Source organism: Myotis brandtii, unplaced genomic scaffold (assembly GCF_000412655.1).
Source record: "Myotis brandtii unplaced genomic scaffold, ASM41265v1 scaffold96, whole genome shotgun sequence".
NCBI classification, from domain to species: domain Eukaryota; kingdom Metazoa; phylum Chordata; class Mammalia; order Chiroptera; family Vespertilionidae; genus Myotis; species Myotis brandtii.
Genome location: NW_005371972.1, coordinates 488,138 through 507,037, shown reverse-complemented (window position 1 = coordinate 507,037; position 18,900 = coordinate 488,138). Strand labels below are relative to the sequence as shown.

The following is an 18,900-nucleotide window of genomic DNA, read 5'->3' as shown; positions in this document are numbered from 1 at the left end:
GAGCTCCGCGTCGCCCCGTTGCGCGCCAGATCCAGGCCACTCGGTGCATCCCCACCGTGTTCCTTCCTGGAGAAACTGACGGTAGAAAGATGGCCGGTGTCACCGGGTCGGACAGTACTGAACCCAGGTCTGAAAAGCCCCAAGGGAGCGAGCGCATGGAGGGGATGGCCCCCAGTCTGCGGGCCTCTCCGCACCCTTCTGACACCCTTGTGACAGCCTCGCTGAAGGACTGCAGTCCCAGCAACTGGCCGGGAGAGGGCAGCAAGAGTGGGCAGGGACGGGGTGGGTGCCCTGGGACATGAGCCTCAGTCACCTGTACAGTGTAACAGTTCTGTAAGTGAATATAATGCTGAGGGCATTCGCTGTGGGCGTGGGAGAGAAAACTGACATGGTCCTTACCCACGAGGAGACTGTGATCCGGGGCGGGAACCCTGTGGCTGCACCTCACTCCCTCAAGCCTCGGTTTCCTCATCTAGAAAATGGGGTAATAGTGATTTCCACCTCCATCCATCATCGGTGCTGCTTATAGAGTCCTCTCTAAGGCAGCCTTGTGGCAGGCGAGGTGGTTCCCAGGGGAGGCCAGGGCCTGGACTTCGGGAGCAGGTGGAAGGCCAGGTACCAGGCCAGCTAAGCTCTGTAGAAGGCGGCACCCTGGAGGGTCTAAAAACCCGAAACTTTCTACTGGAGTGGGTGCGCCGGTGGCTAGCAATGCTCACTCGCTGTCAAGTGAGTTTGCAGCTCTGAGCCCCCTCTGATCTAGGGATTAGGTACTCTTTAGAACTGATTATCTCCCAAGGCCCCCGGAGGCAGTCTGGTCCCCCCCACCCGACTGTAGACACAAGGTGCCGAGGATACAAGGCCAGGTGAGGCGTCACACAATCAGGGCACCTGAGCCTCCCATTCTAGGCCGCATGCACCCCACCCTTCCCAGGCCTAGTTGGTAACCCATGGCTCACACTGGCCCAGGCCTGAGCTCTCGGAAGTTCTAGGTCATCGGTGCGTGGCTCTACAATAAGCTGTGGGAACTGAATTACTTTCCCTACCAGGTCTCCCCAACCTTTCACTTTGTCACTTTCCTGTCCTGTTCACACTCTCTATGGCCTGACTTTCCCAGCTTCCACCTCCACATCTCCCCCTTCCCTCCCCGCCCCCCACACACACTCCAAATGCCGGTCAGACTGGTCAGCTGTGGAGGCCACAGGGCAGCCTCAGACCTCCTTCCCCTACCTGGAACCCTGACTGCCCAGGGGAGGGCTGGCCAGCGTGCCAAATGCTGACGATGCTCCCAGCTGAGGACGAAAACTACCCGTGAGGTGAAACACCCACCCACTCTGGGGGAAAGAAACTGACCCCACGGCAAGTGAGAGGAAATGCTGGGAATCCCCCAAGTCCATGGCCTTTGCTGGGATAAAAGGCAGGACAGAACAAAAGAGGGAGGGCTCTGAGCCCCGGTGGGTGGAGAAGCTGGGGCTGCCCTCAGATTCTGGAGCCATCCAGCCCCGGAGCCTCTGTTTTGATGCCTTCAGGGACCCACCCGGGGACATGAATGAGTGAGGTGGGCTGTGCGGGGCCTGCTGTGGTTTGTTCCGTAAGAACGTTGACTTAGATCCTCTTTGCTCTAAGGGGCTCTTCACTTCCAAGGAACGTGCTCCTTCCCACATTTCTCGAAGAACATGGAACTCTTGGTCCGCCTTCTATCTTCTCACTTTTGATACAGACATGCGCTTTCCTCCTAACTCCATGACAAGAAAACAGCAGCACAGGCACAGATACGCAGCACTTGGCACTTGGATTCTGTGTCAGGGAGACGTTAGGGAGTGGTGGAGACTGTGGCAAACAAGAGGCCACCAGCCCCTGTAGAGGAGGCAGTAGGTTGTTGTCATGCAGGAATATGGCTTTAGTGTTACCACAGGTTCTCATTTGTTTTTAGAGCTACTAGGAATATGAATTTTTATGTGAACTCTAAGTTTAAATTCTTGGCAACTCTTTTTTAAAAAAAAAAACCTTAAGAAGAAGAAAGAGAAGAGGGAAAAGGAGAGGGAGGAGAAAAACCAACAAAGTATGTATGTCTAGGAGTAGGTTGTTGTCATGCAGGAATATGGCTCTAGTGTTACCAGAGGTTCTCATTTGCTTTTAGAGCTACTAGGAATATGAATTTTTATGTGAACTCTAAGTTTAAATTCTTGGCAACTCTTTAAAAAAAAAAACCTTAAGAAGAAGAAAGAGGAGAGGGAGGAGAAAGACCAACAAAGTACGTACGTCTAGAAGTTTCTATCCAGCCCATTGGCCACCAGTGCTCATTTCACTGCTACCCTTATCGGTCCCTCTGCAGCCTCTTAGAAGTCTGCTCATGCTTTCGACTTGCATTCCAACAATCCGAGCCGTTTGTCAAGCCCACAGCCCTGGCGAATTTCCATTGCTCTCCTTACTCAGCAGAGTTTGGCCTGGATGCGTGCTGTGTCCCCACACACAGGTATACTTCTGATTCTGAGGACACCCTGGGCCAGGGCCACGTTTCTGCTCAGTTCTGCACCAGGAAATCCGGGAGCCAAGAAATGACAGCCCACTTTTTGCCCAGAGCAGCTTGGGCAGGCCCTCCAGGAAGGATAACTCAGGGTGGGTTTAGTGGAGACCCTAAGTCCAGGCCAGCTTCTGAGCAGAAGGGCCCTGTGCCCGAGTTAATGCTCTGCTGTCATCGCCTTAAAATTCTTAATTATTTTTTAACTGGGGGACTCCTTGCACGTCCAATTTGCATTGGCATCCGCCAATTATGTAGTTGGTCCAACTCCCAGAAGATTTTCCCAGCCTCCGAGGGATGCTGGGAATCGATGCTGGAGACAGCTGGGCCTGGGATCTGGCTCACCGTCCCCTTCTCCGGGGCACACAGGGTGCGGACTCTGCGAGGCAGCAGGAAGGGAGGACTTGGGCGTGGGGAAAGGCTGCAGGAACTGTCCCCATCCAGTCCTCGGGACGTCATTGCAGGAAGCAGAAGCTTACTGGGAATTCAGGGGGCAGGGGTGCGGGGAGGATGGGCAGTCCAGCAGAGGGTAGGGAGGCTGCTCTGCATCTGAGCTCTGAGGCCAGACCCTGTCCCCATGACCCTGACCTCAGGCCACCAGGGTGCCACCAAAGAAAACACAAGGGGTCAGTGCAGTTCCCGTTCCCAGGGGAGCTTCCTTTAGATGACAGGAGAAAATGACAACAAACGTATGGCTTCAGGAACAAACCCCAGACACGCTGCATTAGAGGAACCCACTATATTTAGTACCTGCTTGCAGCCAAACAGGTGAGCCCACTGGAATTTTTCACGTTTTTTCTTCTTCTTGGCTGTGGGTTTAGTATGTGTAAAAGCAGTTTTGCTGAGACTTTCCAGCCAGCATCACTCTACTCTCTGCAAGCACCTGAATCAAAGACAAGGTAGCAACTCGGGTCCCCAGGACGCACAGTTTTGCGGGTTAACATCCTTGTGAACTCCTGGCAACAGTTTCCAGGAGCCTGGAGAGCCCCCCACAGCAACACCAGGCCCCCCCAAGCTTGTGTGTGATCTTCGCAAAGACCCTTTCTGTCCACGCATCTGAGTGCCATCAGCGGCAAATGCACGTGGAGGGCCGGGCCAGCGGGTGTGAGCTGGGAGAGCCGGGCTTTTTCATCCTCCCATGGTGGTTGTGTGGGCATGTTTTGTGTGTGTTGCTAGTAGTGATGGCAAGTGTATTAGTTACCTATCGCTGCGCATCAAATCACCTCAAACCTCAGTGGCTCCAAACACCAGCGTTTATTCTCTCTCGTTTCTGTGGACCAGGAATCCAGGGTGGCTGAGCTGGGCGCCTCTGGCTCAGGGCCTCTCATGGGCTGTCGCCATGGTGTCAGCCAGGGCTGCAGTCACCTCGGGGCTGGAATTGGGGAGGGTCTACTCCCAAGCTCATTCCTGGGGCTCTTGGCAAGATTCAGTTCCTCGTGGGGTGGCGCACTGGGAACCTCAGCTCCTCCCTGGCTGTTGGCCAGAGGCTGCCGTCGGTTCTGCGCCGTGGAGCTATAGATCTACACACAACTGGCAGCCTGTGTCTGCCAGGGGGCTCGTGTGGGGTGTGTGCAGAGAGGGCGAAGCCGCTGTCTCTTTGTAACCTGACTCAGAAAAGACATCCATCACCATTCCCCTTTCTATTCCTCAGAAGTGAGTCACTCGGTCCCTCGGTCCCTCCCTCACTCTTTGGAGAGATTACAGGAAGGTGTGAATCCAGGAGGCAGTCATCGCCCAGGGCCTTGGAGGCTGCTGCCCTAGGCGGCTGGGGACTCATTCTCTGGGGCTCAAACCCTGGATCTTGGACAGATGATTTTGCTCCTGGCAGCCTCGGGCCTTTTACCTATAAAATGGAGGTGATCGTGGCTACCACCTTGTAGGGTTGTGGTGGGAGGTTTTGATGACAAGAGGCACATGTAGAGGTCTGAATGGTGCCTAGCACAGGGTAAACCCTCAAAAAATAGGCGCGAGGGATATTGTTGGAGAAGGTCCGAGTGACACGCCCATCGCTTCTAAGCCAGACTCCTGCTATCACCATGGACATCTGCTGCCTTTGATCCGTTCCTGGGGACTCCAAAGTGACTTGGAAGTCCTCTGGCCAGCCCTGGGATGCCTTTGTGGCCGAGGCCACCTGCTGATCTCCCCTGGCCATCCCAGTAGGACTCTGGGGAAACCCTGGATCTTGGACAGATGATTTTGCTCCTGGCAGCCTCGGGCCTTTTACCTGTAAAATGGAGGTGATCGTGGCTACCACCTTGTAGGGTTGTGGTGGGAGGTTTTGATGACAAGAGGCACATGTAGAGGTCTGAATGGTGCCTAGCTCAGGGTAAACCCTCAAAAAATAGGCACGAGGGACATTGTTGGAGAAGGTCCGAGTGACAGGCCCATTGCTTCTAAGCCAGACACACACCTCCTGCTATCACCATGGACATCTGCTGCCTTCGATCCATTCCTGGGGACTCCAAAGTGACTTGGAAGTCCTCTGGCCGGCCCTGGGATGCCTTTGTGGCCGAGGCCACCTGCTGATCTCCCCTGGCCATCCCAGTAGGACTCTGGGGCACAGGTGCAGCAAGAAGGATTAGACTGGGGTTTTCTCCAAAGCCACTTAGACCTTTGCCCTGGGGGGACGGAGGGTTTTATCCAGGGTCCATCCTGCCATCTGTCCTGGCGAGGCCTTCCTGGCTGGAGACTTTTGTGCGCCTGTCACCGGCTCACAGGTCTGCTTTGACGATCTCTCGGGGACCCCAAAGGATCTGGCAAAGATCCTGATCCCCTTTGGGGGCTTCCAAAGGCCCTGCCCTGGAGGCAGAGGCTTAGCCCCGAGCTGAGCATCAAAGCATTTTCACGGAGTGCGGTTGGTCTCTCGCCCGCCTGCCAGGCCGTCTGTGTGCCAAGTCAGATGCTCAAGTGCAGCAAAGGAAAACGTCCTTCCTTATCCACGGGCCACACCTCTCCTGTTTCTTCTAAGCCCCTTTTTGGGCAGTTCATGTCAAGCAGTGAGGTTTCTGCAGGAAGTTAAGGTGTTGCAGCTTATTCAGAATAAAAACAGTAACATCAAAAATACTACAACTTATAATACCGATACTGGCAAACACTGACATAGCATTTGCTACACTGATTTGCACGTTCATTTAATCTTCCCAACAACTCTGAGAGGCTCATGTACTGTGATCATCACCCCATTTTACAGGTGAGAAAACAGACACAGAGAAGTCAAGTCACTTCCCCAAAGACACCCAGCCGGTGCGTGGTGCAGGCAGGACTGAAGCTTATATCGTCAGGCTGCAGAGTCCATGCTAATAACCACGATGCTACCTTGGTAACAGGTGTCATTAACTGAGCACTCACTTTGCCCCAGGGACCGTGTTTTCTAGCTCATTCAACCCTCAAAATCACCCTATCCCCAAGTCTCAGATGAGAAAACTGAGTTTAAGGAGACAAAGGGACTTAACCAAGATGATGTGGCTTAAAGGTAGGGTTGGGAGTCTAACCCTCAGGAGGGAGGGGTGTTCTCTGGGAAATGCCTCTCATGTCAGGGCTACGGGGAATGCCTGCCTGTGGCCGGGTGGAATAGCCAGCCCATTTTTCATTATTTCCTAAAGAGGGGACTCCAGGAACCCTCAGCAGGCAGCCTTGAGGATGGGTTCTCTGCTGCCCCTGGTGGCCACGGGTAGTACTTCACCTTTCTCATCTGGGGCCCTTTAACCCTGAGTTGGTGGCTTCCAGGAATGAAGAATGTCCCCCACAGCAATTTTAAGACCTTTTGTCTCCTTTGTGTGACTCAACAGACACAAAGGGCCATAGGTCATAGGGCCAGGCAGGCAGGCAGACAGACAGACAGAGGCTTCAGGCCCTGTTTAGTAATGATTTAGTGTCCAAGGTAAGAATAATGGTGCCCTAACCGGTTTGGCTCAGTGGATAGAGCAGCCGTGGGCAAACTACGGCCCACAGGCCAGATCCGGCCCCTTTGAAATAAATAAAACTAAAAAAAAAAAAGACCGTACCCTTTTATGTAATGATGTTTACTTTGAATTTATATTAGTTCACACAAACACTCCATCCATGCTTTTGTTCCGGCCCTCCCGTCCAGTTTAAGAACCCATTGTGGCCCTCGAGTCAAAAAGTTTGCCCACCCCTGGGATAGAGCCTCGGCCTGCAGACTTAAGGGTCCCAGGTTCAATTTCGGTCAAGGGCATGTACCTTGGTTGCGGGCACATCCCCAGTAGGGGGTGTGCAGGAGGCAGCTGATCAATGTTTCTCTCTCATTAATGTTTCTAACTATCCTTCTCCCTTCCTCTCTGTAAAAAATCAATAAAATATATATTTTTTAAAAAGAATAATGGTTACTAGTTAGTTCTGCCTTTGTGACAGGCACTCTGCTTGGTATTTGATATTTAAATGTTATTTAATTTACCGAAGCACATAGAAGGAATCACCATCATTAAGGGTTAGTAATAATATTGGGTAGAGCATCTACACATACTGCTCATTTTAATCCCCACAATACTCTAGGAGTACCATCATTACCCTCCCTCTATCAACGAGGAAACCAAGGAACAGAGAGGTTTAGTAGGTTGGCTGAGGTCACACAGCAGTAGACGGTGGAGCCAGGATTCAGACGCAGGCAGTTCTGGCTCCAGAGCCTGTTTTTTTTGTTTTGTTGTTGTTGTTTTAATTATTATGCCATTAATGTTTATTATTATAACATTATTATTCTGCTTTTGCAGTTGAAGAATCCCAGGCGTGGACTGGTGAAAGGATTTGTCTAAGATCACACAGCTGGTAAGTTTAGACGAAGTACTGTCAACCAAGTCCATCTTCATTTATTCATTCATTAATTCAACAAATACTGATTGTACACCAACCATGTGCCAGGAACCGTCCTGGGCTTTGGAGGCAAACCACCGTGCAGTCTAGCCTGCCAAGGGCACCTGTGGTGTGCCAGCATGTGACCCCGAGAGGGCCTGAGGCAGCCCCTGGAAAATACTGGCAATCTCTGCAAAGGAGAGACTATTTCCAGTGCTCCTCTGTGCCTCCCTGCTGGCCCTGCCCCCCCCCCCTCGCCCCAGGAACCAAAAGGGCCTGGGTCCCTAGCTCACCTCTCTCCCAACTCCATCCGCACTGCCACTACCTGCAGGATGGCGCTCACACAGACATGGAATGCGAAACTGGTGAGACTGGGAGAGGCCGCTGTGAGGCTCCGAGGCATGGAGTTCTGTACTGTTCTTTGTTACTGCCTTTTACTTACTAGTCAAGTTGGGCAAGTCAGGCACCTTCCTGGGGCCTCAGTTTCCCCACCTGTGAAATGAGTATAAGAATACTTGCCTATCTCCCCAAGACTGTTCTATGAGGAGCGAAGGAGGCCATAGATGGGAACCACATGATTGCGGGGGGCAAGACAGCCAGCCAGCCAGGCTTTGGGGCTGTTTAGTAATGGAGCCATTTGTTCATTTGTTTATTTCATTTGGTTGGTCTGCACTCGGCATCCCCCAGGAGTCCTGTCCTCGATACTGCGGGGAAGGACCCCAGCGTGTAGGAAGCTCAATGCACGGGGATGCTAAGATGAGAAGGAGCTACTGGCAGATGTGTGACAGGGGTTATACTCTCCGGGCCACAGGTGCCTCGTCGTTGGGACTGTGGTGAGCCTCTGCCACCCACCCCCTGCAAGGGAAGAAAATGATCCCAAAGACCAGGCTCATGAACTGCTTCAAGATTCTTGCATACAGGGTGAGTGCTGATGCCCAGAGATACTGGCCTGGCTTGTCCCCTTAAGGCTTAAAGTGCTCATCTCTCCTCGAGCCCCTCAGCTCCCACGGCGACTACAAGCAGGTTGGAACCATGGGGTAAGAGCCCCGTGCAAAGGCCTGGGCCTTTCCTGTGAAGGCCTCTGAGCTACCTGCAAACAGTAATTAGGCATGTCAACACGAGGGGCGGGGGCAGAGGGAGGGCCTTGTTCAAAGACAAAGCTGGCTTCTCCTTCTGAGAAAACCAGTTCAGAGAGGCCCAGACACTGGCCCAGGGGCACACAGCATTTCCAGGGCCCAGGCAGACTGACTTCATAAACCCCGGAGCAGTGGGGCTCAGAGTGGCCTGGGGACTAACTGTGTCCAGCAGCATCCTGTGCTTTTAGGAGAAATGCCAATTCTCTGCACCACCCCCACCTCCTGAGGCAGAAACTCGGGGGGTTGGGGGGGGGGGTCTGACAGTCTGTTTTAACATCCCTCCAGGTACCCCTGATGCTGACCAAGTTGAGGGGCCACTGCCATTGCCTAAAGGAAGGGCTGCTAGGTCTCCATGCCCTTCTGAGTGGGAGGAACGAGGCAGTGGAGCGTAGCAAGGTCACTCTCTCAGTGGCCGTGGCGTCACAGTTACATAACTCCCCTCCCCCACCCCGATGGCTTCCTGCACCCAGAGTCCAAACACCAGGCCCTCCTCTGTCAGGAGGCCACCTGCCTGGGCTCCGGGAGGCCTGTCCACACAGGCCTGCGGCTGCTTTCCCATAATTAGGAGTTACCTGCCCGTCCGCCCGCCCACCAGGACTGGGCATGTCAGCCAGAGGGACTCCGGCTTCTCCAGCTCCGAAGGCGGAGCACAGGGGCCTCCGTCCTCACCACACCGGCAATGAGGGGCCTCCATCCTCACCACACCGGCAACGAGGGGTTCTGTGGCTGCAAGGCCCCCAGCAAGGCCGGGCGGCCGGCCTGCCTCCAGTTGCCCAGCGTGGGCCAGGCCCGGGAGGAAGGCAGAGCGTTCTGCGCTGTGGCCATCAGGAGGCAACCCGAGGCCCTAGCTCCGTCCTCGGGGCAGATGTCTGCAGCGGCCGCGAGTCCCAACGGGACTAATTAGAATCTGCTGTAACGCCTTCGTTTCCCAGAGTCGTCCTTTAAATATCTTTGGAACTGGTTTCAGGAGGCAGACTTGTGAAACAGACACGTAGGAAGGGCTGGCACCTTCCCCTGAAGCTGCTCATTAAAACAAACAAGCAAAAATGTGTTTTGCCAAATATGAAAGGAGCTCCAGCCTTGTGTTAAAACCTGACCTTTGAAAATGGATTGTTTCTCCCAAATCAGGGCCCCGTGGAGGGGCACTCGGGGGCTCCTGGGGTGAAGGACAGCCGCTTGAGCTGCTGGATGGGCCTAATCCTGCCCCCCTGTAAATTCAAGGCAGGGACGGGTCTTAAACTGACATATGCCCGCGGGGCCAGGCGTGCAGCAAGCGCACCCTCAAATGTGTGGATGGATGGAAAGGCCCCGAGTTCTGGCTCAGGGCTTCCCAGCTGCCCTGTGCTAACCTTAACAAGCCCCTTCCCATTTCTCCTAAGTATCCCCCATCTTAATAAATAGCAATAGCTACCATGTACTGTGGGCCCCGAGGTACGGTAGGCCCTCTAGTGGCATCGTCTCATTTAATCACTCAACTGCCCTATGTGAGAGGGGTACTGCTATACCCATTTTAAAGCAGAGTAAACTGAGGATAAGAGAAGGGAGCAGAGGTTGCAAACTGGTGGCCCTAGAGCCAAATATGGTTTGCAAACGTGTTTTCTTTTCTTCGCACTCTATTTAAAAATATTTAAAAAACGAGCTGCCAACACTTGAAAGTGAGGATAATTTACACCAAAAAATTCAGATAGCTTTATTTCAGAAAAATCAGAAGGTCTGGAAATTGCGAACCCCAATTCCATTGTACATGGTAACAGTGTGCCCCCCACCCTGTCATGCCCACTGTCCCCCTGTCTCCCCCTGCCTCCCTCGCTCAGGTAGGTGACCCGCCTGGGTGCTCCAGGCACCGAGTTCACCCCGTTGTCCTCAGGCCACACGTGGCTCCAGGCAGAGTCAGTGCAGTCCAGGGTCCATCTGTCTATCTGTTTCTCTTGCACATCTCACTAGTGCCCACTCTTGGGAGATGCCAATGTATTAGGTCAGAGGAGCACTGGACGGGGAGTCAGGAGATGTGGGTGTCTGTTCTACCCCTGGAGCAGCCTCCAGCACCAACAACCTCATTGTTCAGAGGAGAGAGTCCGTCAGGGACGGCCCAGACTCCGCACTCTGAGATGCCGGGCCTGAGCTGCGAGGCGGAGCCAGCGTGTCCCTGCCCAGGTCAGTGTGAGGACAAGGATGCCCGCCGGGCACTGGGCAAGCCAGTTGGCGCTCGGCACTGCCAAGGGGAAATGCTCGCCCAAGTTCCAGGAGCAGAGACCATGCTTTCAAAGTCCTTTCTCTTTCTTCATCCTGCACACGTCTGACGAAGGAGGAGACTGAGGCCCAGAGAGGGGGAGCGACTGCCCGAGGTCACACAGGAAACCGATGCCCGTGCTGGCACAAGCTCGGGCTTCTTCAGCCCTTCCTGGGCACTTCCCGGATTCTCTCTCCCTTAGGAATTCAGAGCCCTCAGACTTCTTCGAATTGGGCCTCAGGCGGGGGACCGAGTGGCCCACATGGGCAGGCACTGTCGGGTTCAGAGGCCTCGCCCAGGGCTTGTTCATGGTTTCTAAGGCGCAAACCATTGCAAAGAGAATGAGGACTGCGGGCTCCGGGACGGTGAGCCGCCTCTAGGGTGGAAGTGGGTGTACAGGAAAGGTTGCAATACTGGCAGACGGCAGCCCACGTTTGGCTCACAGGCATATTTTGTTTTTCCCACAGTGTTTTTAAAAATTCACACGAGTTGCCAACATTTAAGAACCAGGGGATTTCACATAAAAGACGGGATTCCTGGCTCCTTGTGAACACTTTCAAGATCTGGCAAAAGCTGGACCACATTTTCCCCCAGCAATGCCGGCAGGAGCGAGGCCCGCCCCCTCTCATCCACCAGCCTCGGCACCCTCCCTGGCCTGTGTGAGCTCCCTGCATGCGGCCTCCCCTGCCCGCCGCCACACACACACAGCCTCCCATGATGAAGTCACCCCTCCCATCCTGGTCACTGGGGGGAAATTCTGGTTATCAGTGGTTCTCAACTTGGGGGCAGTTTTGTTCCAGGGGACATTCGGTCATGCCTGGAAACATTTTTGGTGGCCAACATCAGGGAGGGGGTACCACTGGCATCTAGTGAGTCCAGGCCAGGGATGCTGCTAAACATCCTACAGTGTACCAAACAGCCGGCTCAACGAGAAATTCTCCGGCCCCGCGTGGGAGCAATGCCGAGGCTGAGAAACCTGAGCTGAATGGAGAGACACCAAAAGCTCCAGGCCAGGAACAGGGTCCTGAGAGGGCGGGTCCCCACGCCAGGGAAGGCCCGTCCCCGCCCTGCAGTCCAAGGCCTTCCCTGTGCCTGCCAAGGGCCCGCCACACTCCCAGGAGGCCACTCATGAGAAAGCAGATACCGTGACAACCACTCGTGATTCAAGGTCCGTAATGAATGTCAGAAGCAGGTAAAGTGAGGTGCGGTGGCAGTAACAGGCTCAGAGGCTCACACCAGAGGCGACATGTTTTCTGCTGGTGGGAGCGGAGATGGACGGGAAGTAAGGGCACGGGGCTAGAGGAGGGGATTGTGGGCAGAAGTAAGGGTCTCCCAGCTAAGTGAGGGAGAGGGCAGCCCCTGGGCGGTCCTTGTCCAGGGAGTGGAGTATAATTAACCTTCGAGGAGTCACTGAAGTTCTCAGAGCCCGGTTTCCTCCTCTATTCAATGGGGCTAATAAGACTAATACCAGCTGTCACATGCAACACCTACCACATGTCAAGGCACCAACTAGCTGTGATGTAGTTAATCCTCAAAGCAACCCTAAGAAATGCATCCTATTATTATTTCCACTAGAGGCCCGGTACATAGATTTGTGCACAGGTGGGGTCCCTCGGCCTGGCCTGCGGGGATCGGGCCAAAACCAGCTCTCCGACATCCCCTGAGGGGTCCCGGATTGCGAGAGGGCGGTTCTCGGGTGATGCACCCTGGAATTGGGCTCCCTCCTCTCTGGTTCAGGGTGCGTCACCCCAGAACCGAAAATGCCAAGTCACTGCCGCTCGGCAGCTCCTGCGTTGAGCATCTGCCCCCTGGTGGTCAGTGTGCGTCATAGCTACCGGTTGGACAGTCGAACGATCCGATGGTCGCTTAGACTTTTATATATATAGATTAGAGGTCTGGTGCATGAAAATTCATGCACTGGAGGGGGCGCCCCTCAGCCCAGCCTGTCCCCTCTCATAGTCCAGGAGCCCTCAGGGGCGGGAGGCAACCCGGTGATCAGGGGAAGGTGACGCCCCATCACACCTCTGCTGCTGCCACTGCCAGCAGCGCAAGCCTCGGCTGGGCCTGGTAACCTGAGCCTCGGGCTGGCCCTGGGCGGCTGGGGGGCTGAGGAGACTGGGGGACTCCAAGGGCAGGTGCGTGGCAAAGGGGACTGGGTGCCACCATCTTGTGGCTGTGGGCACCACCATCTTTGAGGGTGTGGCAGTCAATTAGCTTATTCCCTCCTTATTGGCTGTGGGTGCCACCATCTTTGTGATGGCATGAGGGTCAATTAGCATATTCCCTCTTTATTAGATAGGATTCTACAGAAGGGGAAACTTCGAGATGTGGGTAAATATATCAGCTGTAACTTTCCCAAGGACACTGCAAATGAGGAACGAGGGTGGGAGGTGGACCCAGGCATCACCACTCGGCCTCTCCGGAACCTTCTTGGAGAGCTGTCCTTAAGAATAAATGAAACAGCCCAGCCTGTGTGGCTTAGGAGGTCATGGCTTGATTCCCGGTCAGGAATAAACGAAATAAAGCAGGGAGGTGCCCAGCACAACGCTGGCACGGAGCTGCGACATCTCACCTAGGGTCACCATCACAGGGAACAAGGGCCACTGCACAGCACTCACGAGAACAGGCGCCCGAGATGTCCTGTGTGGGCCCGTCGGCTCTGGGGACAGCCAGGGGTGGAGGAATGGAGCCCCCACTCAGGGGAGAAAACACTGACCAGGTTTTGGGAAATGCATCTCCCATGGGCAGTTCTTGAACCCCGGGCCACCCCCACCCATGCTCTTTAACATCTGCACGACTGATCACTCATCCCCCGCTGCCCCCATCTATCGCCTGGAATGTTCTCCTCTCCACTTTAAGCACCTGCCCACCTGGCTCCAAGGACACTTCCTTCCGGAAGCAGCCGGGACGTGCTCAGGCAGAGCAACCACGCCCTGATCTTTGTGCCCAGAGCATTGTTTAAACTCAGGTGGCCCTCGTAGGACATCACTCCACAGGCGTGCCCCTCCCGCCTTGCAGGTGCGTCTCCTGGAGATGGGGGTGAAATGCAGGTTCTGGGGTGGGTCTGAGATTTTGCTTTTCTAACAAGCTCCCAGGAGATGCTCCTGCTGTGGGTCCAGGGACCACCTGCTTGAGTGCCACACACTGAGCTGCAAAGTCTGAGGCCGTGTCCTGGGGGTCAGTCTTCCTCCACTGGGCAGTTACTGGCAAGATGGCCTTATGTGGTGGGTTATTTTCTTGTTCAAAGTCTGCAGGAAGAATCTGGTGCATTCTTGTCATCAATGCTTGGTTAGCAGACCCTGAGGGATGTCCTGGATGCGGGCCTGGGAGACCTTTCTCCAACACAGGCCCTTGCGCCTTGGTCCCTTTTCATAGGCGACAGCGAGACAAGCCAGCAGCAGTTTTTCTACTCAAAGTGCATGTCCTGCCCCTTGGAGAACAGCTGACTGTGGGGCCGGGGCGCCTGCAGGAGGATGCACTTACCCCGATGGATGGAAACAACTCCATTCGCATCTGGAGGGACCTACGCAGAGGTGTCTCCAGCGCCTGACACGCAGCCCACAGGGCTGTCTGTGCTGCTGCCTGGAGTGTGAGCTCACGTCTGCAATCCTGCAAGCGGATGTCCAGGTGACTCGTCAGGTGTCCCATGCCTACAACTGGGTGGCAAAGCTGCACTGACAGCTGGAACTCAGCGTCGCGGCAACCGTTGCTAAGCACCTACACGCACCAGGTTTTTACATGCATGTTATCTCCTCAATCCGCAGCCCAAGGTGGAGCGACTCCCATGTCCATCTTACGAATGAGGAAAATTGAGGCGCATGGGGGTGCGGTGGTGGTGGTGTGATTTCCACAAGGCCATACAGTCTAGAAGTGACTGTGCTGAGACTGGAACCTGGCTGTGCTGGGCCCCTAACCATTGTGCTGCTTCACCAGTTCAGAGAACTAGTCACCCAACTAACCAACCAGTCGATCAGCCAACATCCCAGGAGTATACACGTTCCCTGGGTGCCTACTGGGTTCCAGGCGCTGGGAACAAGAAGACATTAAGACAGAATCCTGCCCTGGCTGCATGACCTTTGACAGCTTACCACCTAGGCCTTGAGTTCCTCATCTGTGAAATGGGACAATAACGCTCCCTCCTCATCGGATTAAGTGAGTAAATACACGTGAAGCACTTAGAACAGCATCTGCCACCGAGTAAGAATTCAATAGATGTTACCTATTAATATTAGACTCGTGCGATGGTGATATTTTAAATTAAATTATTTACATTTCATTTTGTTTCTAGTATAATGTTTTGAAACTGATTTTCAAACCAAGCAACGTTTTATGGAGCCTGCACCCAGGGTGGTGGGGAGCGTGGTGCCCTTGCCTTTCAGCCCCGCACTCAGCCCGAGGAGGAGCCTGCCTGGCAGAGAGCAAGGGTGCCCGCCCACTTGGCTGCCCGACAGGGAAGTCCGCACGGGCCACCCAACAAACCTGCCTTCACAGCCTCCGTCCTTGAAATGCACATTTTGAACCCTGTGTTGGAGTTAAGAAGCATGGAGGTGTCGTCAGCATTGTTTTTTGCTTTTTCTTCTATTTTCTATGCCCAGCATCATGAGTGGGTGACGAAAGAGACCACAGTAGGTAAAAGAGGAGATGGGAGGGAGGAGGTTCGAATTTAAAAAATCATCATTTGTGTGTCTATGAGGACAACTGTCTCAATTTCCTAGACCCGTGGTCGGCAAACTGGCCCCTTGAGTGTGGCTCTTCCACACAATACCACGTGCAGGCGCCCATGTATGGTGCCATTGAAACTTCGTGGCCCACGCCACGGGGCCAAAGAGCAGCATGTGGCTCGCGAGCTGTGGTTTGCCGACCACTGTCCTAGACCAACAACAGCAAGTACAGCACATTTCCTGCTCCGAGGGTCCACCTGCCCACCGCCTCATTCCCTGCGGGCGGGCCTGGGGGCTCCCCCTTCCCAGCACTGAGTCGTTCTGTACAAGAACTTCCACTGCATTCATCGGGGCTGAACGATGCCATTTTCCAGAACGTCTGTGAAGCTGGTAAAACGACCTGTATTTTTCTGGCTCTAGCTGCATGTTAGGCTCCCCTCAGAAATAACACGGACGATAAAAAAAATGTAGTTCTCAGATCCCCAGACTTTCAAGCTACCAAGAATCATGTCCATCAGTGGGTGTCGAGTCCCTGCTTGCTCTCGGCATCCTTGCCCAGGCAGCGAGGTGAGGTGCACACAGGTGACCGTAACTGCTGGCCTGCGCTTTCTGGGTGCTGGGCGCTTTGCTGGGTCCCTACGTCCGTAACACGCCCTGCCGACCAGCTGCCCCTGTGTGTGCGCTACATACCCCTGTGTAAGTTGTTTTTACCAGTTTTATTTGTGGGAAGTGCCCGCCACCACTGCAGATCCTTGCAGTGCTCCAAAGAAAGGGGATTCCCTGGTTCCAGGGCCACATCCCAATAACCTCAACCTTGGACTCTGGGCTGGGAGGGAGCGTCTCCCTGTGGCTGTTCTCAGGGTGTGACCCGGATGGACCCACCCACCAGCAAGTGCCCTTGGCTTCACCTCCACATGATATCGAATCAAACAGCTTCTTACCACCCCGGCCGCTGCTGCCCTGAGCTGGGTGCCGTCTTCCCTCTCTGGGACCACCTCTCTCTCTGGCCTCTCTGCCTCCATCTTACTCCCTTTCCATCCAGTCTCCACCCAAAAGCGAGACTTCTAACCACGTGACCCCCTGCCTAGACCCCTCCACTCACTTCCTATTACTCTTTGCATAAACTCTGAACTCCTGATTTTGCATAAATCTATCCCCTGCCCATACCCCATCACCCTAGTTCCATCCCTTCCCACTTAAAAAAAAAGTTGTTTATTGATTTCAGAGAGAGGAAGAGAGAGAGATAGAAACATCAATGATGAGAGAATCATTGATCAGCTGCCTCCTGCATGCCCCCTATTGGGGATCGAGCTTATAACCCAGGCATGTGCCCTGACTAGGAATTGAACCGTGACCTCCTGGGCCGATGCTCAACCACTGACCCACACTGGCTGGGCCCTTCCCACTTGTGACTTACTTCACTAATCTCCACTGGCCTTGTTATCTCGTGGCTGAGCCAAGCTGCTTCTGACCCCAGGGCCTTGGCACGTGCTGTACTTGCTCTCTGGAGTGTGCTTACCCTGTCCTAGCTGTGCCCAGGGCCTTATCCCCATTCAGGTCTCAGTCAGATGCCAGCTCTCGAGTGGGGCCATTCCCACACCTTCCCTGAAGCAGCCCCTCCCCTCCATTGTCCCCACCTGATCACTATGCTTTCTTCTGATCACAGCACACGTGTCTCTGAGACCACTGGTGACATGCTCACTGCCTGACTTTCCCCGCCACAAAGTAAGCTCCTTGCGGACAGCGGCCACCTGTGTCTTGTCGGCACAGTGTCCTGGCCCTTGGGACAGGGCCTGGCGCAGAGCAGATGCTCAGTTATTCGTGGAGCATAACCTTGCGGACAGTTTGTGCACCATCCCCACATGGGCACTGCCTGCGACCCTGGCATCACAGCGCCAGGTCAGGACACTTTCTTCCCTAGAGGACCCTGCCAGCAACCCTCTCCTCCCAGAGCGTCCCGTTTCCAGGCAACAGAGGAAGCCAGACAGACTTCCTCAAGGAGCAGCTGTGCCCTTGCTAGGCCCTTCCTGCCAGCCAGGCCCGGACCTAAGCTCTGCACAGGCATGCGGACCCTATGGGTGGTTACTACTCTTGTACCCACTTTTCAGTTGGTGAAACAGAGGCACCAATGGCTTCAACTCATGCAAACTGGCAGAGCCGACTGCAGCGCCAGAGCTCTCACCTGCCCCACAGGCAGCTGGAAAGTACAGGATCCCTCCCCGGGGAGCTCTCAGGGCTCGGGTGAGGGGGATGATGGCTCCCTGAGAAGCAGTGCTGGGTTTGGGGGCAGAACTCGGACCCTGGAGTCCCTGGCTGTTCCCTCCTCTTGGCAGCCACCACATCTTCACAAACTCCACACTGGGATACGGGGCAGGGCACTCCAAGTGCAGCCATGGGTGAGCCAACACGGCATGCCCAGGGGCCAGGGGTCACCAGGCTCTGCCTCCCCAGCCACCCCAGGCCTCCCTGACGAACTTGGCCCAAGCCCTACCTGCTGCTTTGAGAGCAGCCACCTGGCTGGAGCAGGGGAGGAGGATGCGGGGAGAAAGCCGGCCTCCGAGGATGGAGGGGCCGAGGGAAGGCAGGATTAGGCTGGCTTTTGTTGGCAGAGTGGAGAGGGCGTAGCAACCGGTCACTCTGCATGCCCAGGCGGAAATCCAGGGCCACAAAGGGAGAGTGAAATCGGAAAGCGCTTCTTAAGCGGCTGCTCACAGCCCCTGAGGGAGAAGGTGGTTGTGGATCTTGGGTCCCTTACAGGGGCCTGGAGGAGGAGGAGAGGGGAGGGGAGGGAGCAGGGGAGGGGAAAAGACAGGATGGGGGAGGAGAGGAGAGAACAGGGAGAGGAGAGGGGAGAGGAAGGCAGAGGAAAGGGGAGCGAAGGAGGAGAGAGGAGGGGAGAGGTGGGGAGGGAATGCCTGGCTTCATGATCTTCACTATAATACTGCACCCCCTCTCAGTTCTCCTGGGGCCCTGATACTGGCCACATGGGTAGGAAGTCATGTAAGTAGTTACAACATCCAACAGGCTTGGTCTACACAGGTGCTGTGGAACCATACACACCCCCCCTCCACCCCCCAGGCCCACAGGCAGGAAGAGGAGATGGAGCCTGGACCGCCAGTGGCTTCCTTCCTTCTGATCGTTCTTGGTGGCCCACACAAGTTCACAGGCTCGGCTACCAGCAGCATCGACCCTAAAACCCCGGGGGAGGCTTTATCCAATAGCGAGTTCTCCAGGGAAAAGGGCTCTACAAGAGGGTGACCAGGGCCCCGAGGGCACACGCCACCGGGTGTGGCCTCAGCCCGAAGTCCCCAGGTGCCCTGGCCCTCGGCTGACTACCTCCCTCCCTGCCCCCACACGTGAGCCTGACCTAGTGGGACATTCCGTGTTCCTTGCCGTTGGGATCCCGAGCCCCTCATTCAGCACACGTCCTCAGGGGTCCCCCTGAGACCCGAGTCTCCACGGGGGAAAGTGACAGACCCTGAACGACACAGCGACCAAGTGCAGAGCTGGGGCTGGAACCAGTGTCTCCCCATCTGCAGAGCAAGGCTC

General features: G+C 55.0%; 2 protein-coding genes across 2 annotated transcripts in view; one reads left to right on the top strand and one right to left on the bottom strand.

Moving 5' to 3' along the window:
* The window catches only part of LOC106724763, a 48,118-nt gene extending 33,214 nt beyond the window's left edge, over positions 1-14,904 (top strand). Inside the window, exons 5-8 of the mRNA XM_014533285.1 lie at positions 4-127; positions 7,246-7,300; positions 8,136-8,245; positions 14,066-14,904. Coding sequence (XP_014388771.1) covers positions 4-127; positions 7,246-7,300; positions 8,136-8,245; positions 14,066-14,136 — 360 coding nt within the window. The 3' untranslated portion in view covers positions 14,137-14,904. The remainder of the gene's footprint in view (positions 1-3; positions 128-7,245; positions 7,301-8,135; positions 8,246-14,065) is intronic.
* Positions 1-18,900, bottom strand: part of LOC102249322 (kazrin) — a 328,747-nt gene that overhangs the window by 85,018 nt on the left and 224,829 nt on the right. The gene's annotated exons all lie outside the window — the stretch shown is intronic.